Source organism: Malus sylvestris, chromosome 7, assembly GCF_916048215.2.
Source record: "Malus sylvestris chromosome 7, drMalSylv7.2, whole genome shotgun sequence".
NCBI classification, from domain to species: Eukaryota; Viridiplantae; Streptophyta; class Magnoliopsida; order Rosales; family Rosaceae; genus Malus; species Malus sylvestris.
The window spans coordinates 21848518-21867341 of NC_062266.1; the positions used below are offsets into that span (position 1 = coordinate 21848518).

At 38.6% G+C, this 18824-nt stretch overlaps 1 protein-coding gene across 2 annotated transcripts; it reads left to right on the forward strand.

Annotated features, from left to right (window-relative positions):
• Window positions 1-15278: 15278 nt before the first annotated feature.
• LOC126628224 (phosphatidylinositol 4-kinase gamma 4-like) lies at window positions 15279-18055 on the forward strand. 2 transcript variants are annotated; one of them, XM_050297834.1, is made up of 3 exons: window positions 15279-15538; window positions 15634-17274; window positions 17489-18055. In XM_050297834.1, exons 2-3 carry the CDS (start codon window positions 15907-15909, stop codon window positions 17873-17875), a joined length of 1755 nt encoding a protein of 584 aa, XP_050153791.1. In that variant the 5' UTR covers window positions 15279-15538; window positions 15634-15906; the 3' UTR covers window positions 17876-18055. The 2 variants fall into 2 exon arrangements, with proteins under 2 accessions (XP_050153791.1, XP_050153790.1); XM_050297833.1 differs by having other exon boundaries at window positions 15279-17274.
• The last annotated feature ends 769 nt before the right edge of the window (window positions 18056-18824 follow it).

The window sequence follows — 18824 nt, forward strand, 5'->3', positions numbered from 1 at the left end:
AGTCGAGTGGATCACACGACAGCACTATTTGGGTTTGCTGCACTAACCCAGACATCTCAAGGCCCTAGGGCCTGATCTGACTAATGGACCTACAATTCATTCACACAAAACCAAAAGCCAGCAGCCTTTGGCTCGACGTCCCGCAAGTCCCTAGCCCACTAGGCTTCGTTCCCCTTGCCCCGGCCTACATGTCGTAGCCTTTTTGGTTGTAAGGCCTACGCCATAGCCCATTGGACTCGGCTCCAGCCTCGGCTGGGCCTCGTGTAACCCAAAGCCACAAGCCAGCTTTGCTGGGTTTGCCTTCCTACGCGAACCTACAGACCAGTAATCTGTTAAGCCTGAAACCGTGCCACCCCATTCGGCCCAACACACTAGCCTTCACGACTGGGCTTACCCACTTGAACTAGCGGCCTGCTATTGCAACTAACCCAAGCTCTTTTGCTCATGGCATCCAGCCTTAAAAATGACCTGCAGCCCATTAATCTGATAATGAATCCAAAATTATTGACCAGAAGATCACTTTTGGACATTAACAATTCAATAATTTATTTTTATATTTTGAACCGTTGACATACTTTTGTAGTAACGAAGCTCTCACACTTGAGTTCCCGAAGAAACTTAAACCCACTATATTTAAATTAGTATATTTTATTTTGTGTTTCTTGCAGGAACCTCTCATTATGAGCTAATTGTTCATAAAACTAAATTGAACCTGTAGTTTCAAATTTAGTGCTTTTGAAACCTGAAGTTTTCATTCAAAACATACCACATGAAACCTATAGTTTTCATGCATAAATTAAACCAATACATGTATGTAGAACCTATATGTTCTATGATATATGTCTATGGCTTACCATATGACTAATCACGTTTTTTCCCTCCGTTTTAAGGACATGTCGAACTTGAACAAGCTCGATTTCTCCGCTCTAGAAGTCTCGAAAAGAAACTATCTGAAATGGGTTCAAGACATGAAGCTCCATCTTACTGCAAAGGGTATTAGAGCCACCATCGAGGCACCCGTCACCAACAAACCTGTCGACGAAGCTCAGAAGGCTAATGCAATGATTTTCATTCGAAGACATATCCATGATGCACTGCAAATCGAGTACCTCTCTGAGGTGGACCCACGCACCATCTGGCTTGCTCTGGCCGACCATTTTGATCATCAAAAGACACATACTTGCCTAAAGCAAGACACGATTGGCAACACCCTCGCTTCCAGGACTTTAAGTCCGTGAATGAATACAACTCTGAAGTTTGTAGAATCCGTTCACTGTTGAAATTCTGCAAAGTGGAACTAACCGAATCAGATCTCCTGGAGAATACCTATCCGACCTTCCATGCCACCAATATTGTCCTGCAGCAACAATATAGGGCACAGAAATTCACCAAGTTTTCGTATTTGATCTATATTTTACTTCTTGTTGAAAAGAAAAACTAGATTTTGATGAAGAATCATCAAGATCGACCGACTGGCTCGAAATGTCGCACCTGAAGCGCATGCGACCAATTCTAGCAACCATAAACGACGAAAGAATCATCGTGGATGTGGCAATGGCTTATGGTCAATAGAGTGCCGCACCTAAAGGAGGAAATGTGCTACCGTTGTGATCAAGGGATCATTGGTCACATGTATGCCGAGCTTCCCCTGAGGCTATTGCCAAGTATCATTCCCATCGTGAATCTAACTTTGCACATGTGGATCATCCGGAAAATGCAACTACATCAATGAAGATATCGAATTTTTAGGAGGTGTCATCTCTTATGGATGAATAAATTAGACATGTTTTTAGGTTGTTTACCCTTAATGGCCGAACCCACTAGGAGTGGCCGGCCCTTTCCCCCCTATTTTTCTAGGTTTATGGTTTAATTTTGAACTATTTTTCTAAGTATTTGGAATCATTTGTTTGGTTTTGGTTTGTTTTGAATTATGAATTGTTATTTGAATGGATTTTATTTTCTTGAATTGCTTAATTGAATGAAATGGAAAGTCCCTGTGTGTCAACCTCGGTGCTTCGTGGCAAGGTAGACTAGCAAACATGCCCAACCTTTACTCACAGTCGAGAAAACACTCCCAACAAGATTGCTTGCTCCAAAATCGAAGAGGCACCGCCCTCCGAATCTCGAGAGCCAGACTCCCAACATGATTACTTTCTCAAAAATCGAAGAGACACCGCTCTCCGAATCTCGAGAGTCAGACCCCCAGCAGGATTGCTTTCTCAAAAATCGAAGAGGCATCGTTCTCCGAATCTCGAGAGCCAAATCCCCGACAGGATTGCTTGTTCGAAAACCGAAGAGGCACCACTTTCCCAACTTCAAGAGCTGGATCTCCTTGGATAAAGCTTGTCTGTAATCTTCACACGCAACATCAGCTTTCCAGATACCACAGACCACTTTTTCAAAGTGCTCTGACAGAGTTAAAACATGTGAAGCTGGCAGCTCCCACTACCGTGCTATGACCAAGCAGGGTAAAGGAATAGCATTATTACTTGATGTTAAGGAGACTCCTATATATGTCGACCTCCATCCCCAACGGACAGGCAGATCTGCAAAAATGCTCAACCCTTCCTCTTATCTGAGAGGGCACTCCAAACGAAGCCTTTCGAAATATTCAGCTTTCTTTCCCCCTGATAATACCTCTGTAAACAAGCTATACTAGAGCAAGAATATCTCATATCATCAGGGTTAAAAGCAAGAGTATCCCATATCATGCTTTTTCCCTGTCTTTTCCTTTGGCCTTGTTCTTACCTGCAAGACAAGGAGAAAGAGAGCAATCAGTCAGCACTTGGAATCAAGCTTCCAGCCAGGAACTGACTGCCTGGAACCCCTTACCTGATTACTTACCTGGCATTGCTCTCGAGTACTCATCTTCATCATCTTATGCTTCCAGGGAAGATACCGCATCTGCCTGAGGAACAGATAGGGCAAGTGAGAAGGATACAAGGAAGCATGTGGAGACAAGCGTAACAGCACACACGTGCCGATACATCCACTACTCTGTCAAAAGCAAAAGTATCCCATATCAGCAGGGTCGAACGTACTCTAGATTTGATAGACTTGTTTTGACCCTTAAATTCTTCAGTCGGCCTTATACTCTGGAGGAAACCAGAAAACCCTCCAGCCCAGTTCAAGAATAAGCATGTGGAAAGTTACTTCTTCAAAAGCAAAAGTATCCCATATCATCTCTTCTCATTTTTCTTCTCTTTATCCTTCATGCTGCCTGCAAGATAGGGAGAATGTGAACAATCAGTCGGAGCTCTGATTGCTTACCTTGTCTGTCACCTCTTTCAGCAGATCCCCTAGCTCGGCGACTTGGGGGACTCCTACCACATGGTTTGTATCGCGCTTGACCGAGCCTGAAACTACAAGTAAGCTTCAAGTGAAATTGATACATTACCTTGTGCATCTCCACCAGTTACAGATACCACCCCTGGATGGAGGAAGAGTACTTCCAGAGAAGATGTTACATCTACCTATGAGACAGATAAGGCAAGTCAAGACGATACCACACTCCGGTACTTAGAAGTTTCGTGGTTACGAGATCATTCTCCTACAATATTTCCTAATGTCATTTGTACTAAATCATTCACTTGTACTCACTAAAGGAGAGCTTGAACCTATGTACTTGTGTAAACCCTTCACAATTAATGAGAACTCCTCTATTCCGTGGACGTAGCCAATATGGGTGAACCACGTACATCTTGTGTTTGCTTTCCTGTCTCTATCCATTTATATACTTATCCACACTAATGACCGGAGCAATCTAGCGAAGATCACAAAAAGTGACCGCTTTCGCTACCTAGGATCTATCTTGCAAGAGAACGGAGAATTAGATGGAGATCTCAACCATAGAATACAAGCTGGATGGATGAAGTGTAAGAGTGCATCCGGCGTGTTGTGTGACCGTCGTAGGCCACTGAAGCTCAAAGGAAAATTTTATAGGACGGCAATAAGGCCAGCGATGTTGTATGGCACAGAATGTTGGGCGGTGAAGCATCAACACGTACACAAAATGGGTGTAGCGGATATGAGGATGCCTCGTGGGATGTATGGGCACACGAGAAAGGATAAGATTGGGAATGAGGATATCCGAGGTAAAGTAGGAGTAGCCAAAATTGAAGGAAATATGAGAGAAAATCGGTCCCGGTGGTTTGGACATGTGCAAAGAAGGCCTACTGACACTCCGGTTCGAAAATGTGACTACGGGACAGAGGTTCAGGGTCGAAGGGGTAGAGGAAGACCTAGGAAAACTTTGGAAGAGACCCTAAGAAAAGACTTGAGTACTTGGATCTAACGGAGGACATGACACAAAACCGAGCGCAATGACGTTCTAGGATTCATATAGCCGACCCCACTTAGTGGGACAAGGCTTTGTTGTTGTTGTTGTTGTTGCTTAATTGAATGAATGGACTTATATTTCTAGGCATGTGACCAATTCAATCAATTTATTTCTAGGTATGTCTAGTGGGGAAGCTAGTTGTCTGGTAGATAATGTAACCACGCACACCATCTTGCGTGAACAACACTATTTTACTAACTTAGTACCCAAGAAAGCTCATTTGACAACTCTCTCATACCCATCCAACATAATTGAAGGATACGGAAAGGCCCGTATCATGTTGTCCAATGGTATTATCTTAACCATTAAAGAGGCACTCTATTCTCCATGTTCTGGAAGAACGTTGATAAGTTTTAGAGATGTTCGAGATAATCAATATCATATTAAAACCACTGAAGATAATGGTTCTGAATTTCTTTATATCATTTCGTATGAATATGGCTAGAAACGTATTCACGAGAAGTTAGAACGTCTGCTAAGTGGGTTGTACATCACAAAAATTCGCGGCATAGAAGCCCACAGTGTGGCCGGCCATATGCTTGAGTTCCAGGACACTTTATTGTTTTGGCATGACTGTTTGGGACATCCTAGACGTGACATGATGCGAAGTATCTTCAAATCATCTCATAGGCATTGGTTACATCCCTATGTTGGACTCCTGCCAAGCAAACCATGTTCTTTAGGGAAGTTGAATACTCAACCCTCACATACAAAGATTATTCACGACCCCCATAAGTTTCTTCAGATGATTCAATGAGACATTTGTGGACCTATCCAACCAACTTGCGGACTATTTAGATACTTTATGGTGTTAGTTGATGCATCAACCCCAAGGCCATATGTTTGCCTGCTGTCCACACGCAACGCTGCTTTTGCTAAACTCCTAGCTCAAATCATTAAGCTAAGGGTTCACCACCCTGCTTATCTGATTAAGTCGATTTGACTGGATAACGTTTGAGAGTTTACTTCACAAACTTTTGACGATTATTGCATGTCAGTAGGGATTAATGTGGAACATCCTGTACCCCATGTTCACACCCAAAATAGCATGGAATAAGCTTTCATAAAGAGCCTTCAATTGATAGCTCAGACTTTGGTTATGAGAACCAAACTGCCAATATCTACCTAGGGCTATGCAATATTACACGTAGCTATGTTGGTCCACCTGAGGCCCACCGCTACTCAACCACATTCACCGTTACAGTTGGTCACTGGATACGAGCCTGACGTCTCACATTTACGGATGTTTGGGTGTGCCATTTATGTGCTAATAGCGCCGCCACTACGTATCACAATGGGTCCTCAGAGAAAAATGGGAATCTATGTCGGTTATGATTCGCCACCAATTGTTCGCTATTTAGAATCCTTGACAGGAGATATCTTTACCGCACATTTTGCGGATTGTCACTTTGATAAGACAATCTTCTCATTGTTAGGGGGAGATAAGTATGCTAACATTCCTGTAGAACACCGCGAATTGTCGTGGTATGCTCCCACTATGTCTTATTTAAACCCCCACACTGCCCAGTCAAAAACTGAGGTGCACCAAATTATAGATTTTCAGAGCATTGCTCAAAGCATGTCAGATGCTTTTAATGATCTAGCAAAGGTGACAACATCACATATACCCGCTGCAAACACACCTACAAGGATAGATGTACCCCGCGTACGTCAACAACCCGTCTAGGAAGGTTGGACCATCCCCAAAGGTGGGGAGACCGCACCTTTTACGCGGCAAAGTACATTGGCGGCTAGCCAATCATCTACTTCAACCTTGAAGCGTGGCAAACCGCTTGGTTCAAAGGATTCACAACCCCGGAATAGGAAAATGGCACCAACTAGCGACCCTAATTTGAATCCGACCATCGCTCACTTATCCGTTTCAACGCATGAGGTTATTCTAGATTACGGTGATTAGGCGTGGCAAACGGGTCGTGTCAGTCGTGTTCGTGTCGTTTTCATGTAACACATGTTATCTTAACGGGTCGTGTTGTGTCACACATGTTATCTTAACGGGTCCTTAACAGGTCGGGTCACTTAACCCAACGGGTAAAGTGACCCGACCCATTACGACCCGTTAAAAAAAAAAAATTCTTAAATTTGCACATACCACACATTGTCACATAAATATTACTTCAAAACATTAAAACACATTTGTCGTTTAAGTACTACATCTACACTCGAAAATAAGAGCCTCATAAAAATACATCCATACACTACTAATCTATTACAAATATTAAATGTGCAAGGATATGCAAAATGCAAGCGTTTTTGTTTTCAAGGTTGTGAAGCCTTTCTCAAAAGTTTAAACCTTGCCAAAGGAACTCAAAGCTTAATGAAAGTGATCCACTAGTGTGTTTATTCGTACTTTCATTAAGTATAACATAAGATTTTGTGGTATCCACTAGTGTAAATATTTTAAATTGAAGATCGAATTCATTCATTGTATTCATATAGGTTCAATGAGTGTAGTTGTAAAAAATCATCAAAATCGGAGTTAAAATAACCATTAAATTGTGATTTTTCATTTATAACCGTCGAAAAGTTTTGTCCTGTTACTTAATCTTTAAATGTTTGTTTTTTGCAATTTTTGGCGTATGCGATCTCGAAGCATATACAAAAAAGTTTGACGGTTGGATCGTTGAAACTAGTTTCGTAGAATGCGTATCCCATCAAAACAATAGATTCACTAACACTTAAGAGTTTATTCTTACTTTCATTAAGTATAACATAAGATTTTGTGGTATCCACTAGTGTAAATATTTTAAATTGAAGATCGAATTCATTCATTGTATTCATATAGGTTCAATGAGTGTAGTTGTAAAAAATCATCAAAATCGGAGTTAAAATAACCGTTAAATCGTGATTTTTCGTTTATAACCGTCGAAAAGTTTTGTCTCGTTACTTGATCTCTGAATGTTTGTTTTTTGCAATTTTTGGCATATGCAATCTCGAAGTATATACAAACATGTTTGACGGTTGGATCGTTGAAACTAGTTTCGTAGAATGCGTATCCCATCAAAACAATAGATTCACTGACACTTAAGATTTTATTCATACTTTCATCAAGTATAACATAAGATTTTGTGGTATCCACTAGTGTAAATATTTTAAATTGAAGATCGAATTCATTCATTGTATTTATATAGGATCAAGGAGTGTAGCTGTAAAAAAATCATCAAAATCGAAGTTAAAATAACCGTTAAATCGTGATTTTTTGTTTATAACCGTCGAAAAGTTTTGTCCCGTTACTTGATCTCTGAATGTTTGTTTTTTGCAATTTTTGGCATATGCGATCTCGAAGCATATACAAACAAGTTTGACGGTTGGATCGTTGAAACTAGTTTTGCAAAATGCGTATCTCATCAAAACAATATATTCACTAACACTTAAGAATTTATTCATATTTTCATTAAGTATAACATAAGATTTTGTGGTATCCACTAGTGTAAATATTTTAAATTGAAGATCGAATTCATTCATTGTATTCATATAGGGTCAAGGAGTGTAGCTGTAAAAAAGTTTCAAAATCGGAGTTAAAATAACCGTTAAATCGTGATTTTTTGTTTATAACCGTCGAAAAGTTTTGTCTCGTTACTTGATCTCTGAATGTTTGTTTTTTGCAATTTTTGGCATATGTGATCTCGAAGTATATACAAACATGTTTGACGGTTGAATCGTTGAAACTAGTTTCGTAGAATGCATATTCCATCAAAACAATAGATTCACTAACACTTAAGAGTTTTTTCATACTTTCATCAAGTATAACATAAGATTTTGTGGTATCCACTAGTGTAAATATTTTAAATTGAAGATCGAATTCATTCATTGTATTCATATAAGGTCAAGGAGTGTAGATGTAAAAAATCATCAAAATCGGAGTTAAAATAACCGTTAAATCGTGATTTTTTGTTTATAACCGTCGAAAAGTTTTGTCCTGTTACTTGATCTCTGAATGTTTGTTTTTTGCAATTTTTGGCGTATGCGATCTTGAAGCATATACAAACAAGTTTGACAGTTGGATCGTTGAAACTAGTTTCACAAAATGCGTATCTCATCAAAACAATAGATTCACTAACACTTAAGAGTTTATTCATATTTTCATTAAGTATAACATAAGATTTTGTGGTATCCACTAGTGTAAATATTTTAAATTGAAGATCGAATTCATTCATTGTATTCATATAAGGTCAAGGAGTGTAGTTGTAAAAAATTATCAAAATTGGAGTTAAAATAACCGTTAAATCGTGATTTTTCGTTTATAACTGTCGAAAAGTTTTGTCTCGTTACTTGATCTCTAAATGTTTGTTTTTTGCAATTTTTGGCGTATGCGATCTCGAAGTATATACAAACATGTTTGACGGTTGGATCGTTGAAACTAGTTTTGTAGAATGCGTATCCCATCAAAACAATAGATTCACAAACACTTAAGAGTTTATTCATACTTTCATCAAGTATAACATAAGATTTTGTGGTATCCCCTAGTGTAAATATTTTAAATTGAAGATCGAATTCATTCATTGTATTCATATAGGGTCAATGAGTGTAGCTGTAAAAAATCATCAAAATCGAAGTTAAAATAATCGTTAAATTGTGATTTTTCGTTTATAACCGTCGGAAAGTTTTGTCTAGTTACTTGATCTGTGAATGTTTTTTTTGTAATTTTTTGCTGATGCAATCTCGAAGCATATACAAACAAGTTTGACGGTTGGATCGTTGAAATTAGTTTCGTATGATTCGTATCCCATGAAGTTCAATGGGGTGTGTGTGTGTATATATATTTATTTATTAAGTAGATTTAAATCTATTTATTTTGTATGTATAATTATTATAGTTTTTAGGGGTATAAAATTTAATATATATATATATATATAACTATTATAGTTAATATTTTGGGGGTATAATTATTATAGTATATATAATTATTATAATTATTATAGTTAATTTAATATATATATAATTATTATAGTTTTTAGGGGTATAAAATTGTTAAATTAATATATATATAATTATTATAGTAGTTTTTTTAGGGTTATAAAATTATTAAATTAATATTCTGCTTATCGTGTATCGTGTTACCCACGTGTATATCCGAACCAACCCGTTATCTTAACAGGTGCTTATCGGGTTACCCGATAACGACCCGTTTCGTTATCGTGTCGACCCGAACACCTGTTAATTTCGTGTCGTGTCGTGTCGAGTTATCGGGTCGTGTCAGGAATTACCAGGCCTAACGGTGATGTTGTAGACAAAACATGTCGGCCTCCCGAGAATCGTGAGATTTCGGTCCACTATGCAGTATTTGATGAGATTTGGAATAGGAATAAGATGATCTTCGATGATGCATTTACGTACTCAACAGCTACTGACATCATGCTTAGCAATGACATTGAACCATGTTCCGTCGATGAATGTCGACGTAGAACTGATTAGTCAAACTGGAAATAAGCAATCCAGGTCGAACTCGATTCGCTCCTGAAACGTAAAGTATTTGGATCTATCGTTCCTACACCACCACGTGTGAAGCCCGTTGGCTACAAGTGGGTTTTCATGATGAAGGGTAATGAGAAGAATGAATTAGTGCGATACAAAGCACACCTCGTAGTGGAAGGCTTCTCTTAGCGCCCTATGATTGATTACGAGGGGACGTATTCCCTTATAATGGACGTTATAATGTTCCGCTACCTTATCAATTTGGTAGTTTCCGAAAAACTGAACATGCAGCTTATGGATGTGGTAACTGCGTATCTCTATGAGGATCTAGATACAGAAATATACATGAAAGTTCCAGAAGGACTTCCATTGACTGGTTCAAATAGTTCTAGACCACAGAACACTCTCTCAATTAGGTTGAAGAGGTCACTCTACGAATTGAAAGAATTCGGACGAATGTTGTATAACCGTATGAATGAATATTTGACAAGTCAAGGTTATGTGAACAATGAATTATGCTTATGCGTGTTCATAAAGAAGTCATATTCCGGATTTGCAATCGTTGCAGTTTATGTCGATGACATGAACCTCATCGGGACTCACGCAAAGCTTGAGGAAATTGTTGTACACTTGAAATCAAAAGTTGAGAAAATGATCTTGGGAAAAGTCGATCATGTCTCAGCCTAGAGATTGAGCATTGTTCGGATGGAATCCTAGTATGTCAATTGAACTACACCCAAAAGGTGTTGCGTCGTTTTAATGAGGATAAAGCGAAGCCTTCGAGTACACACATGGTCATTCGGACTCTAGATGCTAAATGAGCTCCCTTCCGTCCAAAGGAGGATGAGGAAGAGATTTTGGAACCCGAAGTTCCTTACCTAAGTGCAATTGGGGCTTTATTGTACTTGGTTCAATGCACTAGACCCGACATCTCCTTCACTGTTAATTTTTTGGCTAGATATAGCAATACGCCCACACGCAGGCACTGGATTGGTGTTAAAGACATTTTCTGCTACCTCAAGGGTACTACGGATTTGGGCTTGTTCTATACCCGTGAATCTTCGAGTGTTGCCGCCCCCTATAGTTCTCGAATTGATTATTGCCTTGTTGGTTACACAAATGTTGGATATCTGTCTAACCCACATAAGGCACGTTCTTAAACGGGTTATGTCTTTACTATTGAAGACATCGTTATACCTTGGAGGTCTACCAAGCAAACGCTAGTTGCGATTTCCTCAAACCATGCTGAGATTCTCGTCCTACATGAAGCATCGCGTGAATGCTTTTAGCTAAGAGAAGTTATGGAACATATTCAAAACACTAGTGGTCTTACATCAGTTGTTGACCTTCATACGACGATCTTTGAAGACAATGCAGCATGTATCGAGCAGTTAAAAAATGGATACATCAAGGGAGACAACACCAAACACATAGCGCCGAAATTCTTTTACTTACACTAGCAGCAGCAGCATCAGAACATTGAAGTCAAGCAAATCCGTTCCCAGGAAAACTTGGCCGATCTCTTCACCAAGTCATTGCCCAAGTCTACTTTTCAGAAGCTCGTCCAAGGAATCGGTATGCATAAATTATCTGAGTTGAATCGCTTGTAGTTCTCTTGAAGTTATGTCTAACTTAGAGGGAGTATCTAGAAGCATACTCACATGATCTTAATGTACTCGTTTTCCTACGATTAGGAGCATTTTTCCCACTAGGTTTTTGTTACCTAACAAGGTTTTAACGAGGCACCCATCATGGAATGATCATACTCCGTTAAGTTCACTACTTTCGTCCTGTTTGACGTTTGTTTTAGACATTATGCAAACTTATCACTTTTCTCCTTAGTCTATAGGTTTTCCCCATGCCTTGGGTTTTACTATAGCGAGGTTTTATGAGTTTTACTACAAATGCATGCTTTCTTAAAGTTGAGACTTGCGTTCACCCGTTGTGCCAATGACTTCATCAACTATTCAACCTTATCTGCTGAATATATGATGCGATGGTTTGTTGAGTATTTACACACTCAAGGGGGAGTGTTGCAGTCATATTCAGAATATGAATGTAATTGTGTAAATCCTAGTAGATATGGGAATGTATCTTATATTCCTATTAGGAGTTGATTACCTATTAAATATTGCAATCTAAAGGGAAATGTTTTTAACTATCCTACTACTATAAATAAAGTCACAATGGGGTGATACAAATACACCTCACAATTAAATCACTCTCTCATCTCTCTAATTGTCACCGGCCCTCTCTCTAAACCTTAAGATCGTTCAATCAAATAGGCCTACAACACTTTTAAGATTTTGGACTGAAATTAAACATTTGGCCTACTTAAGGTCCCATCCATTATTTTTCAACTAAAGGCCATAATGGGTAGTTAATTTGAATGGAATGAACAGTGGGCAAGCTCAAAGATTTCAAAAGTGCTTTACATGTGGCATTGTGGGCGGCAAACACTCTTTAACATTGAATAAGTTATCTCAGTCAATTTTTACAGAATAAAAGATGCTTTTGGATGGCATTGTATTAGCTTTGAGAGGATAAATGCTTAAGTTGCATTGTAAATTCTTATCCTGTGGTAGAAGTCACATTAGCAATTAGGAACAGAGATGATTGTTTTGAGAATAAAAAGCTAAATTGAAAGAAATACATGTTTTATAAAAGGTAGCAAAAAGGCAAAAGACAAGGACACTCAACTCACAACACAAAAAGACTTTAAAACTCTACAGCCTACGTTTTCCAATTTTCTTTTATAATTCAACACCTTTGCAATTGTATTTATGTTTAAAGCATCACAAGTACTGACAATGGGTCCACGTCGAAAAATCTTTGGAATAAAAACTTATACATGTACTTATTTCATTGGCATGGTATGCCACCTTGGCAGTGTACACATGCTATGTGAGTCATTCTCATTTATTTCTCTCATCACGTAACTGAGTGTAAAAGAAATATACATCAATAGAAAGGTAATCCATCGATGTGAGAAATTAAGAGGGTAATCACAAAGTCTTGAGACCATGTGATGAGAGAGACAGAGAAACGAAAATGACAATTTTTTAATGTAATTTAGGAGTATATTCTTCTTAAACTTTCTCTTATCACGTGACTTTTGACGAAACATATGCAAGCAAGTGTGTTACTCATTTTACCCAAGCCCAAATTCTTTCCAAAATTGGACTAATAAGGCCCAATTAGTCCTGATTACAAAGTCCAAAATGATAATTATACTTGATCCACCCACTTTAACATATTCTCAAAAGACTAATGTTATGTAGACTAACTAAACAAATTATGTAATGTGTCACTAATAGGAAATAAGTACATTAATTAACACTTAAATAATAATCCAATCATTAACGATCATGTCATATGATTTACAAAACTTAGTTTAAATAATTAATCTCCCTAATATTACCCTTCTCAAAAATTATTATCATAACTTTTTAGTCGAACACAAAGTTGTTTTATATATAATCAAATACGAACAAATACATTAACAACGACGGTGGAAGTACTGAAAAGTCAAATTGGTTCATGGAGTTGAATATCAGAGTGCGCAACGAACAAGACTAACAAATAATAAGAATATCAGAGTGCACAACGAACAAGACTAACAAATAATAAGAATATTCTTAAACAAACTGAGAATGCCGAAACGGCTACAAAACCCTAAGAAACTACATTGTGGCTAACTTATTCTCTAATGAATAACAAAGCACCCTATTTATAATAAACTAACCCTAATCTCTAACAAAACCTAATTCTAACGGGCTAAGCCCATAAAACCAAACATTCAAATAAACCAAAATACTAATATTTTCTAACACCCCCTGTCAAACTCATGGCGGTACACGACATGAGTTTGCCAAGAAGCAGATGTGGATGCAAGCCTCCAAATTCCGATGCCAATGCCGATGTCGATGTCGATGCCAATACCAATGCCGATGCCGATGCCAATACCAATGTCGATGCCGATGCCAATGCCAATACCAATGCCGATGCCAATACCAATGTCGATGCCAACTTCCGAACAAACAAACAAAAAATCCAACCAAAATTTGTTTTTCCCTTTGCCCGCATGGGCCTCAAACAAGCAACCAATTTTTTCTTGTTTCTTCCTTTTTTTTTACTCCCCTTTTTTTCCTTTGCAGCAATACAGACTTGCGGATACTCTTGCAGGTTGCGACGTTTAAAGGTGCAGAAGCAGAGTCACGGGACAAAAAACGAACGAACAATTTTTTTCTTCTTGCAAACAATCAATACCAACTAATAATCTGAACATGAACGACAACGGAAACGAGCAAACAGATACCAACCCGAAGCAGATTAAATCCCGAAGGATCAAACCTGCTCTGATACCAAGTTGAATATCAGAGTGCGCAACGAACAAGACTAACAAATAATAAGAATATCAGAGTGCACAACAAACAAGACTAACAAATAATAAGAATATTCTTAAACAAACTGAGAATGCCGAAACGGCTGCAAAACCCTAAGAGACTACATTGTGGCTAACTTATTCTCTAATGAATAACAAAGCACCCTATTTATAATAAACTAACTCTAATTTCTAACAAAACCTAATTCTAATGGGCTAAGCCCATAAAACCAAACATTCAAATAAACCAAAATACTAATATTTTCCAACACATGGACCCGAATGTCATGGATGATCCCTTCTACTGACATCACCTCATCAGTCACGAACATGATCTCTAAAGCTAATTATTATTCTAATTCTCTAAAAGCTTTCGGGAAAATAAAATAATAAAAGAACTCAATTCTTTTCTCAAATAATGGCAAGTCATGGATTGGTGGCCTCTCCTCAGTGCCAGCCAGCGGGGGGATTAGGTCATCCAAAATTTTATTTTCTATTGTTTCTGGTAAAATAGGGCAACTTTGTATTTCAAATTTCAAATAATGTGGCAATAGGACCCTACCAATCACTAAACGTTTGAATTTGAAATCTGACTTTCTTATATTCAAGTTCAACAAAAATGATAATTGAATCCGACGGTCTTTGTCTTCTACGCACTCATTTTTACTTTATATAATTTTTTAATTTTCGACTATCGAATCAAATAAATTAAAAAGGATAAATGATTAAAATTAATAAAAATATATGAGAGACAAAAATAAGTATGAATATAATTTTTTTTTTTTTTACCCGGTCGTTTATGGTTATTTTCAAACAAACTCATTGGAAATGGATTCTCTCTTGAGCATCTGCTCAGGATCATACTGACCCACATATAAGGGCCGTTGATTGAAAATCCAACGGCTACAATTATTATAACTTTAAAAAAATTCTCATATTTATAGCCGTTAGATTTTCATCTAATGGTCCTTGTGTATGGATCAGTAGGATCGTAAGCAAATGCTCAGGAGAATCCATTTCCAAACTCATTCACCGATTAATCAGGTGTAATACACGTGGCCCCACGCAACTGAAAGGGATTTTAACTTGGTGAGCACTGCAACCATCTGTTCTGTAGTAATGCTTCTGCGAACATTCCCAGGGCACTTTGATAAAGTCATTATTCGTCGTCAAAATCCAACTCCTCACATCTCACAGGCTGCTACACGCGTCTTCCTACCCTTTCCTCTCTCCCATTTTCCCTCGGTTTTACAGACCCTAGCTGCTACACGACAAATCGCCAATCGAGCTGAATTCTTCTCGGTCACTCCCTGCTTTCCGGTTCTTCCTTCTTGCTAAGAATCGTGATCCATCTTTGTTGTTCATTTACCCCTTTTTTTTTGGTATTTTGTTGGGTCCGATTTCAAGGGTTTTTGTTTTGCCGATTGGTTTGTGGGTTCTTGGATTTTTACTTGGGATTTGTAATTTTGGTTTGCAGGTGATGGATTTATAGGGGTTGGATCCGTGGGTACTTTTTCCCTTCCCGTTTGGAGGGGAGGAGGGTATTCAAGTTTGTTCCTTTTGCTGTATGGTTTGAGAAAATTGAATCTAGGGTTTGTTTGATCATCTGGGTATCGATCGGGTGGTCAATTTAGGGTTAGATGTGGCTGCATTCTTGTAAATATGTGTATAGTTTTTGTAGGGTTTGAAAGTTCTGCATTGATTTGAAGAGCTCTTTGACTTTCTTGGAAAATTTAGAATTAAGAGCATAATGTCGTCGGCCGTTATTGCTGCTCTTACTCCGGTTCACAGTGAGCCCGCGTTTCCCCAATCGTGTATGTCTTCGGATGAATCGATATTGATATATCTCTCTGTGTCTGGGTCAACTACTCCTCTGAGTGTTTTGGGATCGGACTCTATTGAATCAGTGAAGCTTAGGATACAAACCTATAGAGGGTTTGTTGCTAAGAAGCAAAAGTTAGTTTGTGGAGGTAGAGAGCTGGCTAGGAGCAATTCCATACTCCGGGAATACGGGGTCACTGATGGGAATATTCTACATTTGGTCCTTAGGCTTTCTGACCTTCAAGAGATCAATGTCCGAACGACTTGCGGTAAAGAGTTTACCTTCCATGTGGAACGTGGTCAAGATGTTGGATATGTGAAGCAAAAGATTGCGAAGAAGAGTAAAGAGTTTGTTGATCTAGAAGAACAAGAAGTTGTGTATGATGGAAAACTACTTGAAGATCAGAGACTTATTGATGACATATGTAAGCATAATGATGCTGTCTTACATCTGTTGGTCCGGAAGTCTGCAAAAGTTAGGGCCAGACCAGTTGTGAAGAACTTTGAATTGTCAGTTGTGGCGTCACAGTTGGATGATGGGAAAAATTATGAAGTTGGTGGAGATAATGTGAAGCGACAATATGATGAGCATGACTTTAAGAGAGATTATGAAGTTGTGCTGAGAAAACCTCCTGACAGGGGATTTTTGTTGGAGCCTGTCATTGTTAACCGCAAGATTGAATTACCTTCCCAGATTCGGGATATGGTTCATGACACGTCTGTCGGACTAGATAGTGGGAGTTATCCAATCAGGTCCATGGAGGGTACAGGAGGAGCGTACTTTATGCTAGACTCGTCAGGTCAAAAGTATGTATCTGTTTTTAAGCCGATTGATGAGGAGCCTATGGCTCAAAACAATCCGAGGGGGCTGCCATTGTCATTGGATGGTGAAGGATTGAAAAAGGGAACAAGAGTTGGAGAAGGAGCATTTAGGGAAGTGGCAGCTTACCTCTTGGATCATCCAATGGGTGGATATCGCATGCCCTTTGGCAATGCAAAGGGCTTTGCTGGGGTCCCCCCTACATTTATTGTCAAGTGCTTCCATAAAGTGTTCAACCATCCTGGGGATGCCACTGTTAAGATCGGGTCCTTGCAGAAGTTCATGGAGAATAGTGGAAGTTGCGAAGACATGGGCCCTGCTGCTTTCCCAACTGAGGAAGTGCATAAGATTTCTGTTTTAGATATCAGATTGGCAAATGCGGACAGGCATGCTGGAAACATTTTGCTGGGCAAAGAGGGTGAAGATGGCCAGACTGTGCTGATTCCAATTGATCATGGCTACTGCTTACCTGAAACAGTAAGTACATTCGCTGCAACTTTTATTAACTGGCAGTGATTTGTCTTTGTTGTCATTGTTGTTTTGTGTTTGGAGTTTCTTTTCTCGTTTTCATGAAGTTTGTCGCATCTTATATTCATCAGCTCATTGCCATGATATTATCTAGGAGATTTATTTTCATTTTATTTTCTGATATTGTAATACTAATTTCTTGTGTATTATCTTGTTCCCGCAGTTTGAAGACATTACATTTGACTGGTTGTATTGGCCACAAGCACGCAAGCCTTATGCTGACGAGGTCATCGATTACATCAAATCACTGGATGCAGAAGAAGATATTGCCATTTTGAAGTTCCATGGATGGGACATGCCCCGAAAATGTGCCCGCACACTTCGCATTTCAACCATGCTGTTGAAGAAAGGGGCAGAGAGACAGTTCACTCCCTTTGCTATAGGAAACATAATGTGCAGAAAAACCCTGAACAAGGAATCCATCATTGAGGAGATAGTGCAAGAAGCAGAGGATTCTGTGCTCCCGGATTCAAGTGAAGATTCTTTTCTTGAGACCGTGTCCCAAATTATGGACCGTCGCCTTGAAGAGATTGCAAGATCACTTTCGTAATGGGATGCTGAATCATGTGGAGAACATAGGTATATAAAGCGTGTATATGACCATGTGATTAGCGTACATATGTTTGCCCATACACCTTCAATTCGCATCCGTTTTCTCATTATAGACCACAGTTCCTTTCGTATTCGTGCTTTTCATTACAGACCAAAATCCAGTTTCGTTTGACTTGTACTCAAGTTTGTGGTTCGTTTCGTGATAATCTCTAATCCGTTTGTGTTGAAGACAGAAATTTCATTCGTTAGGTTTGGGATGTTTTTTTGTTTCATATGAGATGAGACAAGTATTTTATATTTTGATAAATGTTTAAGAATAAAATAGGAAAATGGCAACGTGTTGGCATTGGGTTTTTTTTTTTTTTTTAATAAATAAATTTTGTAAAAAAGGATAAGACGAGATTAGCTCTTCGTTAACAGTTGCGTGTCAGGAGGTGGTTGATACAATTAGAACTGTTTCGGTTTTAATGAGTTAAATGAGCTTTCTGATTTTGTTGGAAATCTGCATGTTGATGCGGAAAATCTACAATCCAATGCTATAGTGAAACGTATCATATACGCTCATCACTTTTATCTACTCCGTTAAAACTCCGGTGCACTAAACACTGTAAGTTGAATTCTGAGAAACCTGAAAATAACCCTGTAAGTTGAATTCTGAGTATTGGTTTGGTACTGAGGTGCTTTTGAAAAAAGTGAGTGTCAAAAAAGCTAGAAGCTAGGAGCTTTTTTGTGTTTTGGTAATCTTTCAATTTCAGTTTTTTTTCACATTTTTGGGTATGATGCACGGATACTTCTGTTTCGTCCCGTATCCCGTATCCGATACTTGATCGGATACGATACTTGCCCGATACTCTCGGATACTCGTCTGAAATGTATCCTAGTTGATGGACACGAATTTGACATGATGGATACGTGTATCTTACATTTAGGATACATGTATCCGGCTT

Excerpts from the sequence above, each read along its gene's own strand:
- LOC126628224 (XM_050297833.1), top strand. The coding sequence starts at position 15,907 with ATGTCGTCGGCCGTTATTGCTGCTCTTACTCCGGTTCACAGTGAGCCC. Across the intron at positions 17,275-17,488 it reads GCTACTGCTTACCTGAAACA|TTTGAAGACATTACATTTGA; the intron begins GTAAGTACATTC and ends TTGTTCCCGCAG.